We start from the raw sequence: 18,028 nt of genomic DNA, 5'->3' as shown, positions 1-18,028 counted from the left end.
ATTGGTGCGGCTCGAACCTAAAACCTTTAGGCTCGTAGTCCGATGTCATGTCTGGTGTACTGCACTACCGGGCAAACGTAATGTTTTGCGGGGTCACGTGACCTTCTCGTCTAGCAGATATTTTCGGTATGTGTTGTCGTCGTTTCCGTAGTGTAGTGGTTATCACGTTCGCCTAACACGCGAAAGGTCCCCGGTTCGAGCCGGGGCGGAAACAAGTTTTTATTTTTTTTGGTTTATATTAACGAAGAATTAATGACATTTTTAAATCTAAATTAAAAATGGTGCATTTAAAATTTAAGTTAAAACAAAAAAAATCCTAAACGCTTAGGTAAGTTTAAATACAATTTATTTTGCAAAAGCATTTTTGTGCAGTACTTACTTGATTACTGTCTTTTTTGTAGGAATTAAGAACCAAGGTGGTCTTATGAAAGAATATCAACTAGTTGAAAGCTCTGATCGAGATGAATTGTTTTTAAATTGGAGAAAAGTTATTGCAAAAATCGACCCCCAACACAGCGATCAAAAGCTGTTTGAGACTCTAAAAATGTTTGAGAAGTGGTCAAAGCAGCACAGTTGCAAGTAAGTGTGTTTACAAGACGGTAGGCTTTACAGTTTTTTTTAGCTTTAGGTTATACATTACTTGCTATAGCTATATACTAAAAAAATAATAACCGGCAGCGTGATCTAGTGGTCAGAGCACAGTGATCTTATGCTAAAGCGCCCTTGGGTAAGGCGCTATTAACGTTATAAACTCTTGCTGAGCCAATACTTAATCAGCAATTTAATATCTATAATATCCCAAACTGTTAGAGGCAACTCGAAACTTGGTCGCGGGTAACTAATGTTACTTCTCCATGTTAAGGTCGCGCATTTCACCATCCCACATAGGGATAAAGATATAAACAACAAACAAAATAACTATGAGGTTACACATTACTTGTAAAAAAAATAATAACATTTTTTGTCTAATACGGAGTTTATTGATTTTTTTTATAATTCTTGCAATCGCATCTAAAGGGTTATTAACAGGCAGTTTGTGGCTATTTAGTAAGCTAAAAATTGTTATAAAAAATATTAAACTGAAATTAAAACTTGATTAAACCATATTACCGAAAACCAGATTATTTCCCTGAAAAACAAAATTTTAAAAACTACATTTTACCAAAATTTTAGTCACAATTTTTTCAGAAATTAAAAATCATTCCTCAAAATTGGGTTAAAAGAAAATGTAGTAACGGTAAAATGGCGTTTTCGGTTAAAATGTCTTTTCGGTTAAATGGATCTCGGTAATACGACAACTTATTTAAAGCCACATTTAACTTTTTAGGGTAATCTTAACATCATAATCACTCTTAAAACTTTGTACAACAGTAAAAATAGGCACAAACTGTTTACAGAAACTACACTTATTCTGGCTATCTATATTCCAAATATTTCTTAAATAGACTTTTTAAAAGTTCAGAGTAATTAGTTTAATAATTTGTTTAGAATAATAACGACAATGTTTAAGTGGTATAAAACTTGAACTTTACAAATTTGAGTTTGTTTATTTAAGTGTATCCGCTTAATTCCATCAATCTATTTTAATTGGGCAACTTTTTATATTTGTCTTTAGCAAAGCTGCGCGTTATAAATCTTAAAAATAAACTAATAACAAATCGGTATTACTATTTATTTTATTACGTTCTTACTGGTAGACCTTATATTTTTGATTATTTTTAAAACCATTTTTAAAAATTGTTGTCTAGCGACATTGTCCAATTATTAATGTACACGTAATAGCAATAGGAAAAGTCCGGTAGTATGGTAAACCGCTTATGGCAGCAGGTTCAAAGGTTTAGGGTTCGAACCGCACCAACGCCACACTATTTGCTATTAAACATCGCGTTTACGAATAGCCCACACTTCTCCAATAAAAATACAAAGAGTAATACGAAGAAAAAAGGCAGTTGGAATCTAACACAAGACCTTATTTATTGAAAATGTTAACTTAGACACAAATAAATATAACAAAAACACAAAGGACTATATCTCCTAACTTGAACTCAGTGTTGTATGTAATATGGGTTATACCGGATATAGATTGTCGTTTCAATGTGTTTTGCAATATCTTTTTGTCATGCTTTGCACATGCACACAGGATATGTGACGTCATCGTTGCTTAGCTTAAAATGGAGATTCAATTTTTCTCTATTTGGGATATAAAAGCGTAAGATAGTATAACTTCAATACACCTTTAATATTTTTAAAATTGGGAAAAAAATTTGTAGTGTTTATTGATAGATATTAAATAACTTAGCGCTCAAAGTGTAGGAAAAAATAGGTAACAGAGAACAATATTGGTTTTAGGAAAGATGTATTTGCTTTTAGACTTCGATGTGTTGTTAACAGACCTTTAGAGTCTTTAAATTTTAACTTTTTGCATAATATTTATACAAACGCTGTAAAAGTCAGTCATTTTTTCCCATGCGCACATATATATTTTTTATTTTTCCGTTTCTCACGCCTTGTAAAGGTATATTGAATAATAAGTTATTAAATCATGTTTTTTTTTGTGATATATATATTATCTAAATAATAATTTTATTTTACAACATGGCACATTTTTTAATATTCTTAACCTTTACAAAAAACGATCGATATACAAATACCGTTTACAACTTTAAATGTCAATATCTCCTACCAAGAATTTGTTTTTAATAGTCGAAATACGGTTTTGAGATATAGTTATTATCTGAACTTGTGTTTATACGTTTTCGAAAGAGCTATTCGCATCTGCCTAGTAATTATTGACTGGCTTCAGAAATTATTTTAAAGTATATTTATTTTCTATTGTCGCCACGAGGCAGTAATGAACAGGTATTATCGTTATATAAAAGCTCTGAATTAAAGGTCACAGAACAGTAGTCGTATGCCGTGATTATTCTGTAGTAAAGTGGATAACCTATAGAAGTATGATAGAATTAAACATAGAAAAGTGAATATGGTAGTATAAATGTTAAAAAGAAAATTCTGAAAATAATTTTGCCTAGATATGTTTTTTTGAGTAACACTTATGGCAGAAAAGGGGAAAACGGAAAATTAAAAAAAATGAAAAAATTCGAAAAAATTTAAAAGGAAACAAACCTTTAAAAAATAAAAGTATTTAAAAAATTCATCTTGTAAAAGTTTTCGAAATTTTCGGTCATTTTTTTTGTTTTACGAACTTTCAAAAACAAAAGTAAGACTATAGCATAAATTAAGTAAAGTAAATGTAGCTATCTACATCAAGAAAAAATTACATATATACATGAAAAAAGAAGTATATGGTTATATTGAATATATTTTGAATTGAATATTAAAATATCTAATTTGCTTAATAAAAATACCACAAATAAATTATGTTAATTAGGCGTGTGAAGATGACTCATTAATTCGATTATTGTATATTATTGTTTTAAAATGATGACTCATTTTTACGTTAATCTAAAAAACACTATGCAAAATTTAAAATAAACAGATCTAATGAACTACTGCCCATTAAGTCTGTTGTTTTGGTACTTGTTTCATTTAAAACCGATTAATAATCATTTTAATTAAAGATAAATTACAAAAATTTTCCGCAAAACATAAAGTAGTGTTAAAAATTTAAATTTTTGGCATAAAAATCTTATAATTTTTAATTTAAAATATTCTGTTCATAGACATCACACTTATTTGCGAACGCCTTTAATTACTTATTTGCGAGAACGTATTAATTATGACGTCACATTACGATTTGGTTAGCAATTGCGCTTATATTGTGTCTTATGTAGCGACTTAACTAATCACCTTAGGTTAAATGGGTAATTATTCAGCTAATTTGTTAAGATAGCTAGGCTAAAATAAGATATATGTATGTTGTAAGCTAGTTTTACCTTATTAGTAAAGGGGTAATTATTCGAACACGTGTTTGTAAATTGTAATAGTGTTAATAGACTAAGTTGTTTTTAACGTGGCTTTGATATTAGGTTATATGAACGTCTGTAGTAAGGTTAGGCTTGTGTCTGATACCTGCTTTTTAAGGTGAAAACGCATGCACGGTATATATCTTAACGGAAACGCTTTAGTTTTTACATTGGCACTATCTTATTATTTAGGAAGTTAGGAAAGGGTTTTTTTAAAGGTCAAAAAGTTGTAAGGGAAAAAAAAACAAAAATAAATCCTTTTAACTTATTAACATATTAGATAAACATTAGTTGAGTTCTAGCTTCAGTGCCGTAATTATGCATTGTTTTTTTTAACGATGATAACATATGACAAATGTGTTTAATGCAGTTTAATTACAACATACTGGTTAAACGTCTTAGATACTGAATAACCATATTAGGAATAAAGCATTTTTATGATAACGGCAAAAAGTTGTTAAGTTTTTTTGTTTTATCACCGAAATCTATTTTACGGAATTGACGTTAAACTGAAACCCCCATTATACCAACAATGGAGCATTTTTTATTTACCCTAACCTTTTTTTGAAAAATGCCCTTAAATTTAAAAAAAAGTATATCCGAATTTCGATAAAATGGCTTTTTGAAATTTTGGTTTTTAAAAAAATGCGTTTCGGTCAAATAATTTTCGGTAGGCGATTGTCGGTATTTAGTAGTCTACAAAAAGGTTCATTTCATTAATATTTTACGAAATAAATAACTATTATCAGTATATATTGTTTTTTTTATTAAAAACATTGTTTAAGCCATACAGTTTTTATTTGTATTAATTTAATGCTAACTTATATTATTATCACAGATTGGTACGAAATTAAACAAATTTGTCACTAACTAATAACTTTGACTCTGTAACAATTTAAGGACATATTTGCATATTTGCAAACGGAGTGTTGTTATTTGATTTGCTGTTTTGGGCAGGTAAAAAATTGTCGAAATTTTATTATCCGCCTGTCGGCGCTAAAGTACGACCTAAAAGGTATTGAGAAAATGGCCGATTTTGGGCAGGATCGCCCCCGGTCACACTCTGTGGACACTGAGCTGTTTCATCGCGCGATAAGTCGCAAAAAGGCTCTCAAGGAGTTTGACGAGACTCTCAAAGTACAGCTTCCCTGCATTCCGGACATAATACAGGAGCAGGAGGAGACCACCAAGGACACGGAAGATCCCGGCCCCAGGGGATTTCCCTACAAGCGATGGCACAGCGAGCACGGACATTCGCCCCATCACGCACTGGCAAAAGCGGGGCTTGGAAACATGCGCCCTAGTGGCGAGATCACGGTGGACGAATCCTTTGTGTCCCTGGATGCAAGTGGAGTCAGCAAGCCAGGAGTAAGGAGGTGCAGTTTTGAGACCATTCTGCATCCGATAAACGGTCAACACAAGAGGATATTACGACTTAAAAATGAACAGTAGGTTCCTAACTAATTAAGAATGACTAATTCCGCTTAAAACGTTTATAGTTTAACGTGAAACAAGCCTTGTTTTTTTTAAAGCGGTTTTAACCCTTGTTTCAACTGGGGTAAAATGTTAGATTTAATGTGACTTAAACCTAACCCTTTTAAATCGTAACCCGACGGGTATCTGCTCGTATTACCGTACAACCATTTGACCAAAAAGACATTTTCTCAAAAACTAAAACTTTAAACACGACATTTTACCAAAATTTAGTTTTTTTTAGAATTCAAAGGGATTTCCCAGAGAAGGGTTAGGGTAAGCTAGGCTGGGGTTAATAGAAATTGTTCCTTTTTCGGTAAAATGACATTTTGGGCATATGTTTTTTTGTAAAATGACGGTAAACCAACCATCAAAACCAGTATTGCAAAAAATTAATAAAGAGAATTCAGGGGTCGGCAACTTTTTTCGCAATGCGGACCGATTTAAAACTGGAATCTTTTTCGCGGACCAGCCTTTAAAGAAAACAATTTTTTTTTTGCGTTTTCGGGGAAAGAAATTAATCAGTTTATCTAATAATGATGTTTCAAGAAACTTAAATAAGTTTAAAGCAATTTATTCCTTCATCAAATCGATAATAAACATTTTTAAATGTTTCTACGACAAAATAAGCTTATAAATCAAAAAGAAAGGACGTTTTTGTTTCTAAGCATTTAACCTGGAAAAAATACGGCCCGGTGGTTGCCAACCACTGCTCTATACGATTGTTGTTAAATTACATTTTCGTAACGTTTTAAATAACGTATTAAAAATTAAAGCGTCGCTCACTAACTTACTATCTGTATATTCTAGTTCTCTTCTCCCATTGAGAAATAGACATATGTGAACAGCAATTAATGTTTATGAGAAATAAATACGTCACCCGCTTATTAAAAACTAATAAATTATTGACGAAACGGACTGGTTTATAAACAGAGAGTTGTTTTAAGAGCTACCCGAAAAAAAACGAGGATAAATTTAATGATTTTTTGATATTAAATTTATTGCGCGGTTTCTTTTTAATAATCTTAACAAATTTGTTTTACTATATTGCCTTAGCTTAATAGCTAGAGCCAGAAACTGGATCACAAGTATTTGGCGCACCGTGCTAATTCTGTCTCATTATTTATGGTATTTGCTAATTCTCTTTAGTTCTTTACAGTTCTATTTAATTTTCGAGGACCGTAAAGTACAACTGACCCGAAAAACTAATTTATTTAAAGTCCTATATTAGCGATATTTTTATACTCAAAAATTGATAAAGTTGGTGTCACTGAACACGAAAATGATTTTAACTTGAAATAATTTTACCTACTTTTTAAGTTATACAACTTTTAAAAAAATTAAAATTAATTAAAAAAAGGGGAAGCCTTGTATGTGATGATGTAGAAAGTACCAGCGTGTATACATTCACTACGCTACTAGATACTTTCTACGTAACACAAAAAAAATTAATTGTAAGTACCACAGACATTTTTTAAAGGTTCTAAAGCCATTTTGTGATTCATTGTCAACCATACTAACATGCTATATACATCACTTACAAAATTGCAAAACTCTGTAACATAACATTTTAACATTTTTTAAAAGCTATTTTTGTATTACCTTAAAGTAATAGTTTTTTTTATATATTTATTGGGAAAGGGTGTGCTGTTGTGACGCGTTTGTAAGGTATCCGTAAACGCCGGCTCAGTGGCAAATAATGTGTTATTGGTGCGGCTCGAACCAGAAACTTTCGGCTCGTAAACAGCCAAGACGATTATTTTGGAAAAAGCGCCTTTAACAACAATTTAATGCTTTATTTAACTACAAGTAACTTTAAAGTGTTATATTAGAGAGTTTTGCAATTTTGTAAGTGATGTATATATAGCACGTTAGTATGGTTGACAATGAATCACAAAATGCCTTTAGAACCTTTAAAAAAATGTTTGTGTGACTTACAATTTAATTTTCAAAAATACTGAAAAATGATTAACATAAAAAACCAGGTTACCATATTTTTGTGTGACGTAAAAAGTACCAAGTAGCGTAGTGAATGTATTCAAGCTAGTACTTTCTACGTCATCACAAACAGGGCTTCTCTTTTAATTTTTTTTATGAATTTTAATTTTTTTTTTAAGTTGTATAACTTAAAAAGTAAGTTAAATTATTTAAAGTTAAAACTATTTTTGTGTTCAGTGACACCAATTTTACTAATTTTTGTGTTCAAAAATAACGCTAATATATGACTTTACGTTTTTACAATTTCTCGCTGCAGCGAGTTTTTTCTATCGATTTTTTTGTTTCGCGACAACGAAACCGCTTTCACTTCTTTTTCTCAGCCATGTGTGTATTTCAGGTTATGGGTTTAATTAAAGCGTGTTAAACGCGCGTTGAAGTGACGATCGATTTTCGTGACATCATCGTTTATTTACTGGTCTCTTATCAATAATTAATGCGTTTGGCTCGTCTCAATATTACGACAACCTCCGTAATTCGATCTTTCATTGCTTCTATAAGCCGCAAACAATTTGCAGATTGCAGACGGCTTGTATTACAAAATTGTTTGTTTTGCTTATTTCCGTATGGCTTTCAATTTATTATGTAGATTATTTTTAGAATTTGATCAAAAAAGCGTTTAAATCGATTTTAATTGTTTTTTAATTAATGGAAATAACCCTTACCCCTTAGATTTTATTAATGGAAATAACCCTTACCCCTTAGATTTACTCTTTTTTTTGTTACCCCTACCTTTTGCAATTACACCTCCTAAATTACCTATTTTTTTACAGTTACACCCCATGTAGTCACCCTTTTTTACAGTTAGACCCCCTTTAGTCATCCCTTTTTACAATTAGACCCCCCTTTAGCAATCCATTTTTAAAGTTACACCCCCTTTAGCAATTAGACCTCCTTTAGTCATCACTTTTTACAGTTAGACCCCCTTTAGTCATCCCTTTTTACAATTAGACCCCCTTTAGCAATTAGACCTCCTTTAGTCATCCCTTTTTACAATTAGACCCCCTTTAGCAATTAGACCTCCTTTAGTCGTCCCTTTTTACAGTTAGACCCCCTTTAGTCATCCCTTTTTACAGTTAGACCCCCTTTAGTCATTCCTTTTTACAGTTAGACCCCCTTTAGTCATCCCTTTTTACAATTAGACCTCCTTAAGCAATCCCTTTTTACAATTAGACCTCCTTAAGCAATCCCTTTTTACAGTTAGACCCACTTCAGTCACCTATTTTTACAGCTAGACCCCTTTAGTCATCCCCATTTTTTTATTTACCCTTTGTAGTTACCCTTTTTGCATTCATGCCTTTTTAAATGCCCCTTTTTGCATTTAACTTCTTTTTTTACACTTCTTTTGATTAATGTTTGTAAAGCAGGATAGCTCATGTAAATTAAAATGCAAAATTTTCCAGTTTATAAGTTCAAATAATTTTATTTTTTAGTTATGTAATAAACAGATTAAGTAGAAATCATAAATTTTACAAATCGTCAAAAAGATCAAAAAAAATAACAACACAGTGTGTAAAAAAGCAAAATCCAAACGCAAATAAAATATCGTTATTGAAATTCTAAAATTAAACCCGACCGCTATTTTCAAAGCGCATTAATATCCTTCAAAAAGCGGTTTTACAGCTAGACAATTGCAACGTGCGTGCACCCGTATCTATTCTATTTTAAAAGCAAGTGAAAAACAATTGTGTGGTTTAGGGCATTCCTGTGACGTGGGTTCAGCGTGAAAACAAGATTTCCTGCGCTGGCCAAATGTCACGCATGTGAGTATAGCGGGAATCGATTTTCGATATTAAACGAAATATGAAACAATTTTTAAGGCCATTGTGGTACAGCTAAAGGCCTGTTGTTTATCTAGTACTAACTGGCTTGTTTGTCTCGCGAAATTCTAAGGCCCAAAAATCGATAACACAATCCTAAACTGCTGCTGACCGTATTAGTCCTATTGTTATCCAGCTCTTTCGGGCTAAGCGTATATAAATCCCCGTTTTTCGCTATTATTAAAAGCGAAAAATATTGGCTTAACAAACGCATGCTTTTGTATGATACCCTCTTTTGTGTGGTAGTAGATGGAACATGCGTAGTTATTATGATATACCTGTATATTGTATACCATTTGTAAATTTAATGTAAGTAATTGTACGTCATAAATATTTTTTTATATTTGATCCAAAATAATTATTTAAACAATACATAAAAAGCAAGGAAATGACAAAACAGTTAGATGGTTTAATGGCATGACATTAGAATTTTCTACATTGTTTTTTTTTGAGTTTATTAGAACACATGGGGACCAAGTATTTTATTTTTTAATTTTAAAATTTCTTAAATTCTTGTCTTTTTATCATTACACATTTTTTTGGCGTTTAATAATTCATTTCTGCCAAGCTGATTAATGTTATACATCATTTTAGCCGACAGTCTTGTGAAGTGGTTAACATACTTGGCCTTAACCACACGAGGTCCTTAATTCGATCCCCACTGGTTCTATTCTCTGGCAGCCTTAAGTAAAGTGCTATAAACGGTGTAAAATTTTGCAGAGTCAGCAATTATTCAGCAGATAATTGATCGGGCAATTACAAACCATATTATCTCAAACAACTAAAGTTTGCTCGAGAGTTGGTCGGGGCAACTGATGTTACTCTATGTTAAGGTCGCGCATTCAACTTTCCCACATCGAGGATAAAGATATATACAAAAAAAATTTCTTAAAATTTTAGCAATTAATTTTTTTTTTCAGAATCACAATTTATCCTGGACAGAAAACGCACAAAGAAAATCAAGCAGGGTCAGTATGTAAAAGATTTTGTTAAAATTATTAAGTTTTGCAAGTTTTTTTACGCAAACATGTAAAAGAAAGAATGGCTTTAATATTGTAGTAGTACCGGCAGTGTAGTGTATTAGTTAAAACACTTGGCTTCACTACATGATGTAGTATGTTCGATTCCCATTGCTTCAGTAATGTAACACACTTTGGCAAGGTGCATAAAAAGATACAAACTTTTTCGTATAAAAATGGATTATAAAATCCTAAAATGCAAAAGGCAACTCAAGACTGGTTCGGGTTTTTGAATAGTTAGTATTTATTTATTACCCCAATTATAATACAATAATAACCTAATGTTCAAACATAGTATTTATATAGTTAGAGTTTATATAGGGTAACAATATCTAAATACATTTCATTAAACCGTGAAAGTAATAAGAAATTTTGCTAAGACTGTAAAGTTTAGGGTTTTAAAATTTTTGTAATTTTTGGGGTATTTTTGTTTGTCGTCATTCTGCTTTCAGTCAGTTTTACTACGTTTTAAATTCATCAAATATTTAATTAAAATATCACCTAACTTGGAACTGTAAGATTACAGCTATTAATTAATTAGTTTTATTTTTAAATCCCATTGATTTTGGAGGGATAATTCGACTAGCCTTTATTTTAAAATGTCAGTCTTACTACAGACCAGTCAAAAAAAAGCAGTCTCGCGCTAGAAAAATGACCTAGCATATTTTTTTCCCTTTTTCTGAAGATCGCGGCGCTTTTTTGAATACTGCGTTTTTCCGTTTTGTATTTAAATATCACGAACAAATTATATTACCGGTTAGTGCGCTGTTTTAAAGTCTGCAGCGAAATTTTAAATGTGGATTTAAAAGCAGGCTGTATAGGATGTAGAATTGTTACTAAAATATAGGCATAGTATGTAATAGCAAAAATGACTTTAATAAAATCTCATAGGCTAGACTCTAGCCTACTCCAGCCGCTAGAGTATTGCACTAATAAGTAAAATGCATAGATTTAGTTTTTTTGCCTCGTTATCGTCAAAACTTAAATTAGTTTAGCCTGATAACTGAATTCTCGCTGTACCAGGCGTTATTTGCCCATATTACCGAAATTTTGTAAGTTTGACATACTTTAACAAAAAACAAAATTCCGAAAACGATACTTTACCGAAATTTGAGTTACCAATTTTATATAAAATTAAAACCTATTTTCTAGATAAGAGCTTAGGTAAAATTGGGTAATAGAAAATAAATCGTTGAAGGTAAAATTGCCTTTTAGAGCAAATTTTTTATCGGTGAAATGTCTATTCGGTTAAATGATTTTCGGTTTTATGACAGTAATCCGTATTGCGCTTTGGCAAAGTTTAAAAATTACCCTTTTTACTTTTCCATTGTCGAACGCTTAATCCCATAGGTTTAGTATATTGGATTATATTGTGTAAACACAAGGTAATGTACAAGACTCCATCCCGATATAGATATGATATTTACATAAGAATTATAAATCTTTTTAGCTTAAAAGTAGGCACGAGAAATCAAAAACGGCAGTTCCAACAAAAAGATGTGCCTACACGTGGTTTGAAGCGTTTTTTTGAATCAAATTTCGGCGTTTTTTTTAATTCTGGTCGTCGTAATTTCAAAGTTATTTAATTAAAAAGTTAAAAATAGAAATGCTATTCTATAGGCCTTATTATTATTTAATTTTCTTTAATAATGGTATTAGATAGCAACCTATTATTACCATTAGGTTAGTAGGGCCATCATTAGGTTTTTTAATAAGTTTAATTTAATTTTTTGTGGTTTTGGAAAAAGAAATTCGTGTCAGTGTGTAATATTAATAAATTGAGCTTTAGCATTGTATTATGTTATAAATATCGTGAAGAATAGATAGCCCGTATCGTTTGCAGAATATAGCGCTTCATTACCTATATAGATTACATTTACAAAAGCATTTTTTTTATTTTTAGTGCGTTGTTAAACTTGAAAACGGGTTTAAATAAATTAATAATATTTGTGTACTCAATTTTAAACTTTTGTATAAAGTGAGCGAAAGAAGCAACCACCACCTCCCGAAATTGTGTTACCTGTGAACGTTAAACCAGTAGCCAAGACCCCAACTCTTTCAGAAGGTAAAAATTCGTTAATTTACATATTATAGCTTTAACAGAATAGTATGCTTATGGGATCAGACTGCGAGACGAAAGGTTTTGGGTTTAAGCCGCACCAATGCCACCCTTATCGCCGATAAGCCCGGAGTTACCCCAATAAATAAACAAAAAAAAATTACTTTTTTTACGAGATATTGGGTTTCTGATTCAAGCCGCGTCTACCCCATACTATATTTACATTTTAGCCCGTCGTTTACTGATATGAAAATAAAACGACACATATTCTTAATTTTTTTTGCCAAATTTAAACAACCAAAGTTTAGCTTATAATATCAATAGTTAACTTAATAATAATTAGACAGGTTTAAGATTTGGTTGAATCCATTTAAATTTATAATAAACCATCGATTTTAGCTCAAGTAATCCTTTTTTCCGTCGGAATATCTTGTTAGAATTTTTTTTCTCAAGGCGCTATGATCGATTTCTATAGCATCTTAATCTATTGATAATAACTGTATCTCACCAATATTTTCTCATTTAGAGCATTGATTTTCTGCTATTCCTTTAGGATAATTACATGCATAATAACTTCACTCATTCATTAAAGCTTAGTCCGGCAGCGTGGTGTAGTGGTAAGAACACTTGCTGCACCACCATGAGGTCGTGGGTTCCATCCCCATTGCAGTTCCCTTGAGTAAGGCGCTATAAACGGAACGAACTCCTGCTAAGCCAGCACTTAATCAGCAGGATAATTACCGGGCAATTATAATCTCTATAGTATCCCAAACTGCCACAGGCAACTCGAGACTATGGGTCGTAGTAACTGATCTCACTCTATGTTTAGGTCGCGCATTCGACTCTTTCACATCGAGGATTAAGATATATACAAAAAAAGCTTCTAACTTTCCGCTTCGTAAAATGTGCATTTAAAATTCGGAAATAGGTTTAGATTTAATTTTTTTTTAAAAAAAGCTTTTTTTGTTTCTAAATTATTTTAGAAAGTTTCGAATACATTGACGGCTGTCAAGCAAGCGTAGGAGGAAGTGACGTCATGACCCTTTCCCAAAAATCAGGTAACACACTTTTTTATTGTAATTTAAAATAATAATTTTGATTTTTTTACTTTTTTTTAATTCTGACTTACCGTGGGTAAAAAATGAAAAAAAGACGAGTCGTTAAAAAAATTGGCAAGTCTATTTATGGTTTTTTTAATATATGCCCAGTAAGCAATATTATAACATATTTAGCAGTTATTTTTGAAATTATTCAAAATGGTTTGCTAAATGTTATTTTTTTGCCTTTAATGTAGTTTTTTAAACTTGTGAAATACAGTATTACGTGTCTTCAACCCTTTAACCGCAGTGTCACATTATTACGTTCATGTCGTCGTTAAAGAGTTCGGACATCGATCGTATGATAATATGATAAAAAAATGAATGTCTATTATTTGCTAGAAATTCACGGCCTGATTGTTTTATCAATATTTATTATATATAGTTCGACCGTTTTTCAACGAATCGATATGCGCCTCAATCATATTTGCACAAAATATTGCGCGCCTAAAAAAAGAATTACAATTCAATTAAGACTAAATTCGTTGTCGATTTTTTAATTAAAATTGGCAGTCGTCTTTGCATTTTTTTATGGCGAAATGCATTTGAAATAGTTTTTTTTTTTCTATATGTTTAAGCGTTTATTTATAGTTTTTGCAGGCAGGCAATATATTTACTAATACAACAACTACATGAATAATGTTATCTTTGAAATATTATACATGACTTAATAAACACCATATCGGAATAGAATTTTTATATAATATTTGGTACAATAATATCCAAATTAAAATACCGCTTTTATTAATTAGATTTAATATAAACATATTAGGTATTTTTTTTAGTAATACTATTTATGCAGTGATTTGCTATTGACTTTATATATTCAGTTTAAATGTAATTTAATTCGTTAAATATCTTATTTTTGTATTATAGTGGCGCACATACCGGCAGCGTGGTGTAGTGGTAAGAATACTTGCTACACCACCATGAGGTCGTGGGTTCAATCCCCAGTGATCTCATGCTGTAGCGTTCTTGAGTAAGGCGGTATTACCGGTATGAACTCCTGCTGAGCCAGCACTTAATTAGCAGCATAGTTACGGGGCGATTATAATCTATATAATATCCCTAACTGCCACAGGCAACTCGAGACTGGGTCGGAGTAACTGATGTTACTCTATGTTTAAGTCGCGCATTTGACTTTCTCACATCGAGGATAAAGATATATACAAAAAAAAACTTATAGTATGGTACCCGCATAGGTTAATTAACAAAATAAAATAAAGTAAATAATTGCAAACACAGAATAAAAATTAAAAAAATACTTAAAAACAATTAAATAGTTTTTTTGTAGGCTTGGCTAAATTGTATTACATTTTAAATTCAAGTTTTTATAATTTTTTTTTTTTACAATTTTGTTGTTTTTCTATAATTATTGTCTTTGACAATGAACTTGCTTGCCCGAAACGAGATGACGTTTTAAAACATGAATTATTAAAATAAAATTCAAAGCAAATAACGACTTTTTACGCTCGTACAAATTACTCTGCGTATTTTGCGGCCACGTTTATCCGAGAAAGAGTCGGATTAATTGTAGTTTTTACGTAAAATGAATAAATTTCTTTTTGTATTATTAAAATGTATTGAAATTCCAATAATTGTGTTTTTACTTTGTGTACAAATTCAACGCGTGTAAAAATACGCCATAGTTGACGTAAATTTATTTCGCGACTATAATTTTGGGCTTTATCTATTGCGTATTGGATACGTGTAAAAAAGTAAAAGCGAGAGGGCGGAAAAAAACGGAATTCCGAATAGGCGGAAACTCGGAAAAAGGGGGGAAGTAGTCCCCAAATAAATTAAAAACAGTTATATTTACTCTTACCCCACATTGTAAAAGGGAGTTTTAGGTTTTATCTTTTAATTTTTTGGGGGGATTTAAAATGCTCCTCCTTATTTTTTTTCATTATTTTCTTCACTACGTTTTGACATCTGACCAAAACCCATAAACAATTGTTACCCCGCCCACAATAAAACATCTTCTATTAAACTCTTTTTACCCTAACCCCTTCTCCATAAATTACCTTTTAATCTCTAAAAGCATTTTAACTTAAATTTTGGTAAAATGTCAGTTTTTGGAAAAATGTTTATTCGGTCAAATGATTTTCGGTAATACGAACAGATACCACACTATTATAATATAACTTTACATGTTTTTTTTTGTATATATCTTTATCCTCGATGTGGGATAGTCAAATGCGCGACTTAAACATAGAGAAACATCAGTTACTCCGATCCAGTCTCGAGTTGCCTGTGGCAGTTTGGGATATTATAGATTATAATTGCCCAATATTTATGCTGCTGATTGCTGCCTCAGCAGGAGTTTATACCGTTTATAGGGCCTTACTCAAGTGCGTTAAAGCATGAGATCAGTGGAGATTGAACCCACGACCTCATGTGTGGTGTAGCAAGTGTTATTACCACTATACCACACTGCCAGTTAAAATCTATATTTCAAGAAAATATTAAATTCTTTTATTTCTTTATTTTGCAGATGAAGTAGATGGAATAGAGGCGAGTTTTGGACCGAGTAGACCAATGTCACCTGATCAAATAGGAGAGAATCGAGCACATGACCATAACTCTACTAATCATGATGCGCTTGATCATAGTTAGTATACTAAAAAGTTCTTGGTATATAAACTGGTATCTGGCCTTTACTGCTAAACGGCCTTAGTTATTATGTTGATATGTTCGACCGGGTCACTTGTACTTTACGGTTCTCAGAAAAATTCTCGTAATTCACGGTCCTAGGTAATTTTCTCTCTTTCTATACTGGCCTGGCTAATTCTTTCCCTCGTATTTAACGATCCTAAGATTTTTGAACCGTTAAGTAAATATGATCTGTTTGGCCTTTTTATACTTATATATTTTAAATGGTAGCTTCCCATATTACCAAAACCGAAAACCAAAATTTCGAAAACGACATTTTACTGAAATTCAAGTTTAAGGCATTTTCCGGGGGGATAGTTAGGTTAAGACGCGTTTAATAGAAAGTGTCTTCTGATTAGTAAAAAAACGTTTTGGGGCGTAAAGTTTTTTGGTAAAATGCCTTTCAGTGATATCACAGTGATTCAAATTTGACTACGCAGCCTTTTTATAGGGTAACTCAGTTATAAAGTTGCCTTTGTCAGTTTCGGATATTATTATCTGGTCATAATCTTTCTGGTCAATTTGGGCGGGGGTTAAAGTTAGTAGCTTTTAAGCGCAGTTCTCAGGAGCGTTGCATTATGTAATCAGTGGTGATCAAACCACAAATCTCGCGTGGTGATGGGCAGTAGCATCGCTACTATTTGTAACTGCGATTACGTCAAATATTTTGCCTTGCTATAATTTTCTTTTTTTTAGCAAAGAAACGTAAACGGAGTGTACGGGATGTGTTTAAGATGGGCTTGTTTCTTTCCAAGAAAAATAAAAAGAAATCACCACCGCCACCTGCCGGCGTTCCAGACGACGACCAAGGTTAGAAATTTTATTTTAAACTTCGACTTTAGCAAAATTTTAGTTTGTCTTTAAATTTAAAAACACGCTTTAGACTTCTTATTGTCCGCAGCTCCCCCTAGCGACGAAGTGCCGAGGGTGAGACAGCGCCGCATGTCGCGCCTCGAAATGAACGAGCCGATCGAGGACATCTTCGCTGGGGTGAAGTTTGAAACCATCGACCGGAATTCGAACCCCGTCGACAACCGGTCACTTGACACCGACGACAGTGACGTAGACGAAGACGTCGACGTCGTGGTGATGACGTCACTGCTCGAAAAGCAATGCAGCACGACCTCGGAAGATCTGTCGCCCACCACCGATCGCTACTACGGCGACGACTCGATCGTGCCGCGTGACGTCATCAACTACCAAAAGGGAATGCGACGTAGCGGTGACGTCACTTCGGTGGACTTAACCTAGTCACATGGTTGTATAGCTTGACAAGGTAAGGATGATACAACAAAAAAAAATTCAAAAGATTTTTTAATTTTGTGTTGTTTATAAAAAAACGGGCAATTTAAATAAACAATAGCAATACGTTATAAACTGTATCTGATTTATATTTATTGATATTCTACTGCTCTAAGTTTGTTTTTATTTGTAATAAGCGTGGTCGTTTCGTGCAAATTTTTTTTTATTTTAAAGTGCGTGAAATTTTTTACGCTTTTGGAGTTTTAGCGACACCTTACGACCTTTTTTAGGTTGATTTTAATTTGATATTTTGCTTGCTGTCTGTATGATTTAAAATATCGCCCTTTGTTTTTTATGCGCGGTTTTATACATCTATATAAGTAAAGATAATTTTATAAATGGTTTATAGATATTTTTGGCTAAATTTGTCAAAATAGTTATATTATTTTGTAATGTTATTGTTCTATTTTGCAATAAGTATGGTTTAAATATTATTTTGCTTAATTTTTTTAATTTTTTGTTTTAATGTTTTTTTTTGTGATTTAAATACCAAAAAATGCCAATTTATTAACATAGTAATGTTAATTGAGCTATATTAACTATGGGCGTTTGCCGGTTTCCAATTAGAAACTTTGAATTTAACTGCCCGACATATATGTTCTACTGTATACTAAATACATTTCAATTGATTTGTGTTTTGTTTTTGTTTATCTTAAATATAGCAACAAAAAAACAATTTTTATAC

General features: G+C 32.0%; 1 protein-coding gene and 1 non-coding gene across 3 annotated transcripts; both read left to right on the top strand.

Moving 5' to 3' along the window:
* The first annotated feature begins 141 nt into the window (after positions 1-141).
* On the top strand, positions 142-214 carry Trnav-aac (transfer RNA valine (anticodon AAC)). Its single transcript has one exon. It is a non-coding gene; the product is annotated as a tRNA-Val (tRNA).
* Positions 215-4,777: 4,563 nt separating this feature from the next.
* Positions 4,778-17,635, top strand: LOC145759691 (uncharacterized). Of its 2 annotated transcripts, none has more exons than XM_082573541.1 (7): positions 4,778-5,374; positions 10,135-10,182; positions 12,213-12,298; positions 13,276-13,350; positions 15,884-16,000; positions 16,738-16,851; positions 16,943-17,635. In XM_082573541.1, the coding sequence occupies exons 1-7, from the start codon at positions 4,953-4,955 to the stop codon at positions 17,290-17,292; spliced, it is 1,212 nt and encodes a 403-aa protein (XP_082429667.1). In that variant the 5' UTR covers positions 4,778-4,952; the 3' UTR covers positions 17,293-17,635. The 2 variants fall into 2 exon arrangements, with proteins under 2 accessions (XP_082429667.1, XP_082429666.1); XM_082573540.1 differs by having other exon boundaries at positions 16,925-17,635.
* The last annotated feature ends 393 nt before the right edge of the window (positions 17,636-18,028 follow it).

This window comes from Corella eumyota, chromosome 7, assembly GCF_963082875.1.
Source record: "Corella eumyota chromosome 7, kaCorEumy4.1, whole genome shotgun sequence".
Taxonomy (NCBI): Eukaryota; Metazoa; Chordata; class Ascidiacea; order Phlebobranchia; family Corellidae; genus Corella; species Corella eumyota.
Note: the sequence above shows the minus strand (reverse complement) of the source record. Positions and strands in the feature narration are given on the sequence as shown.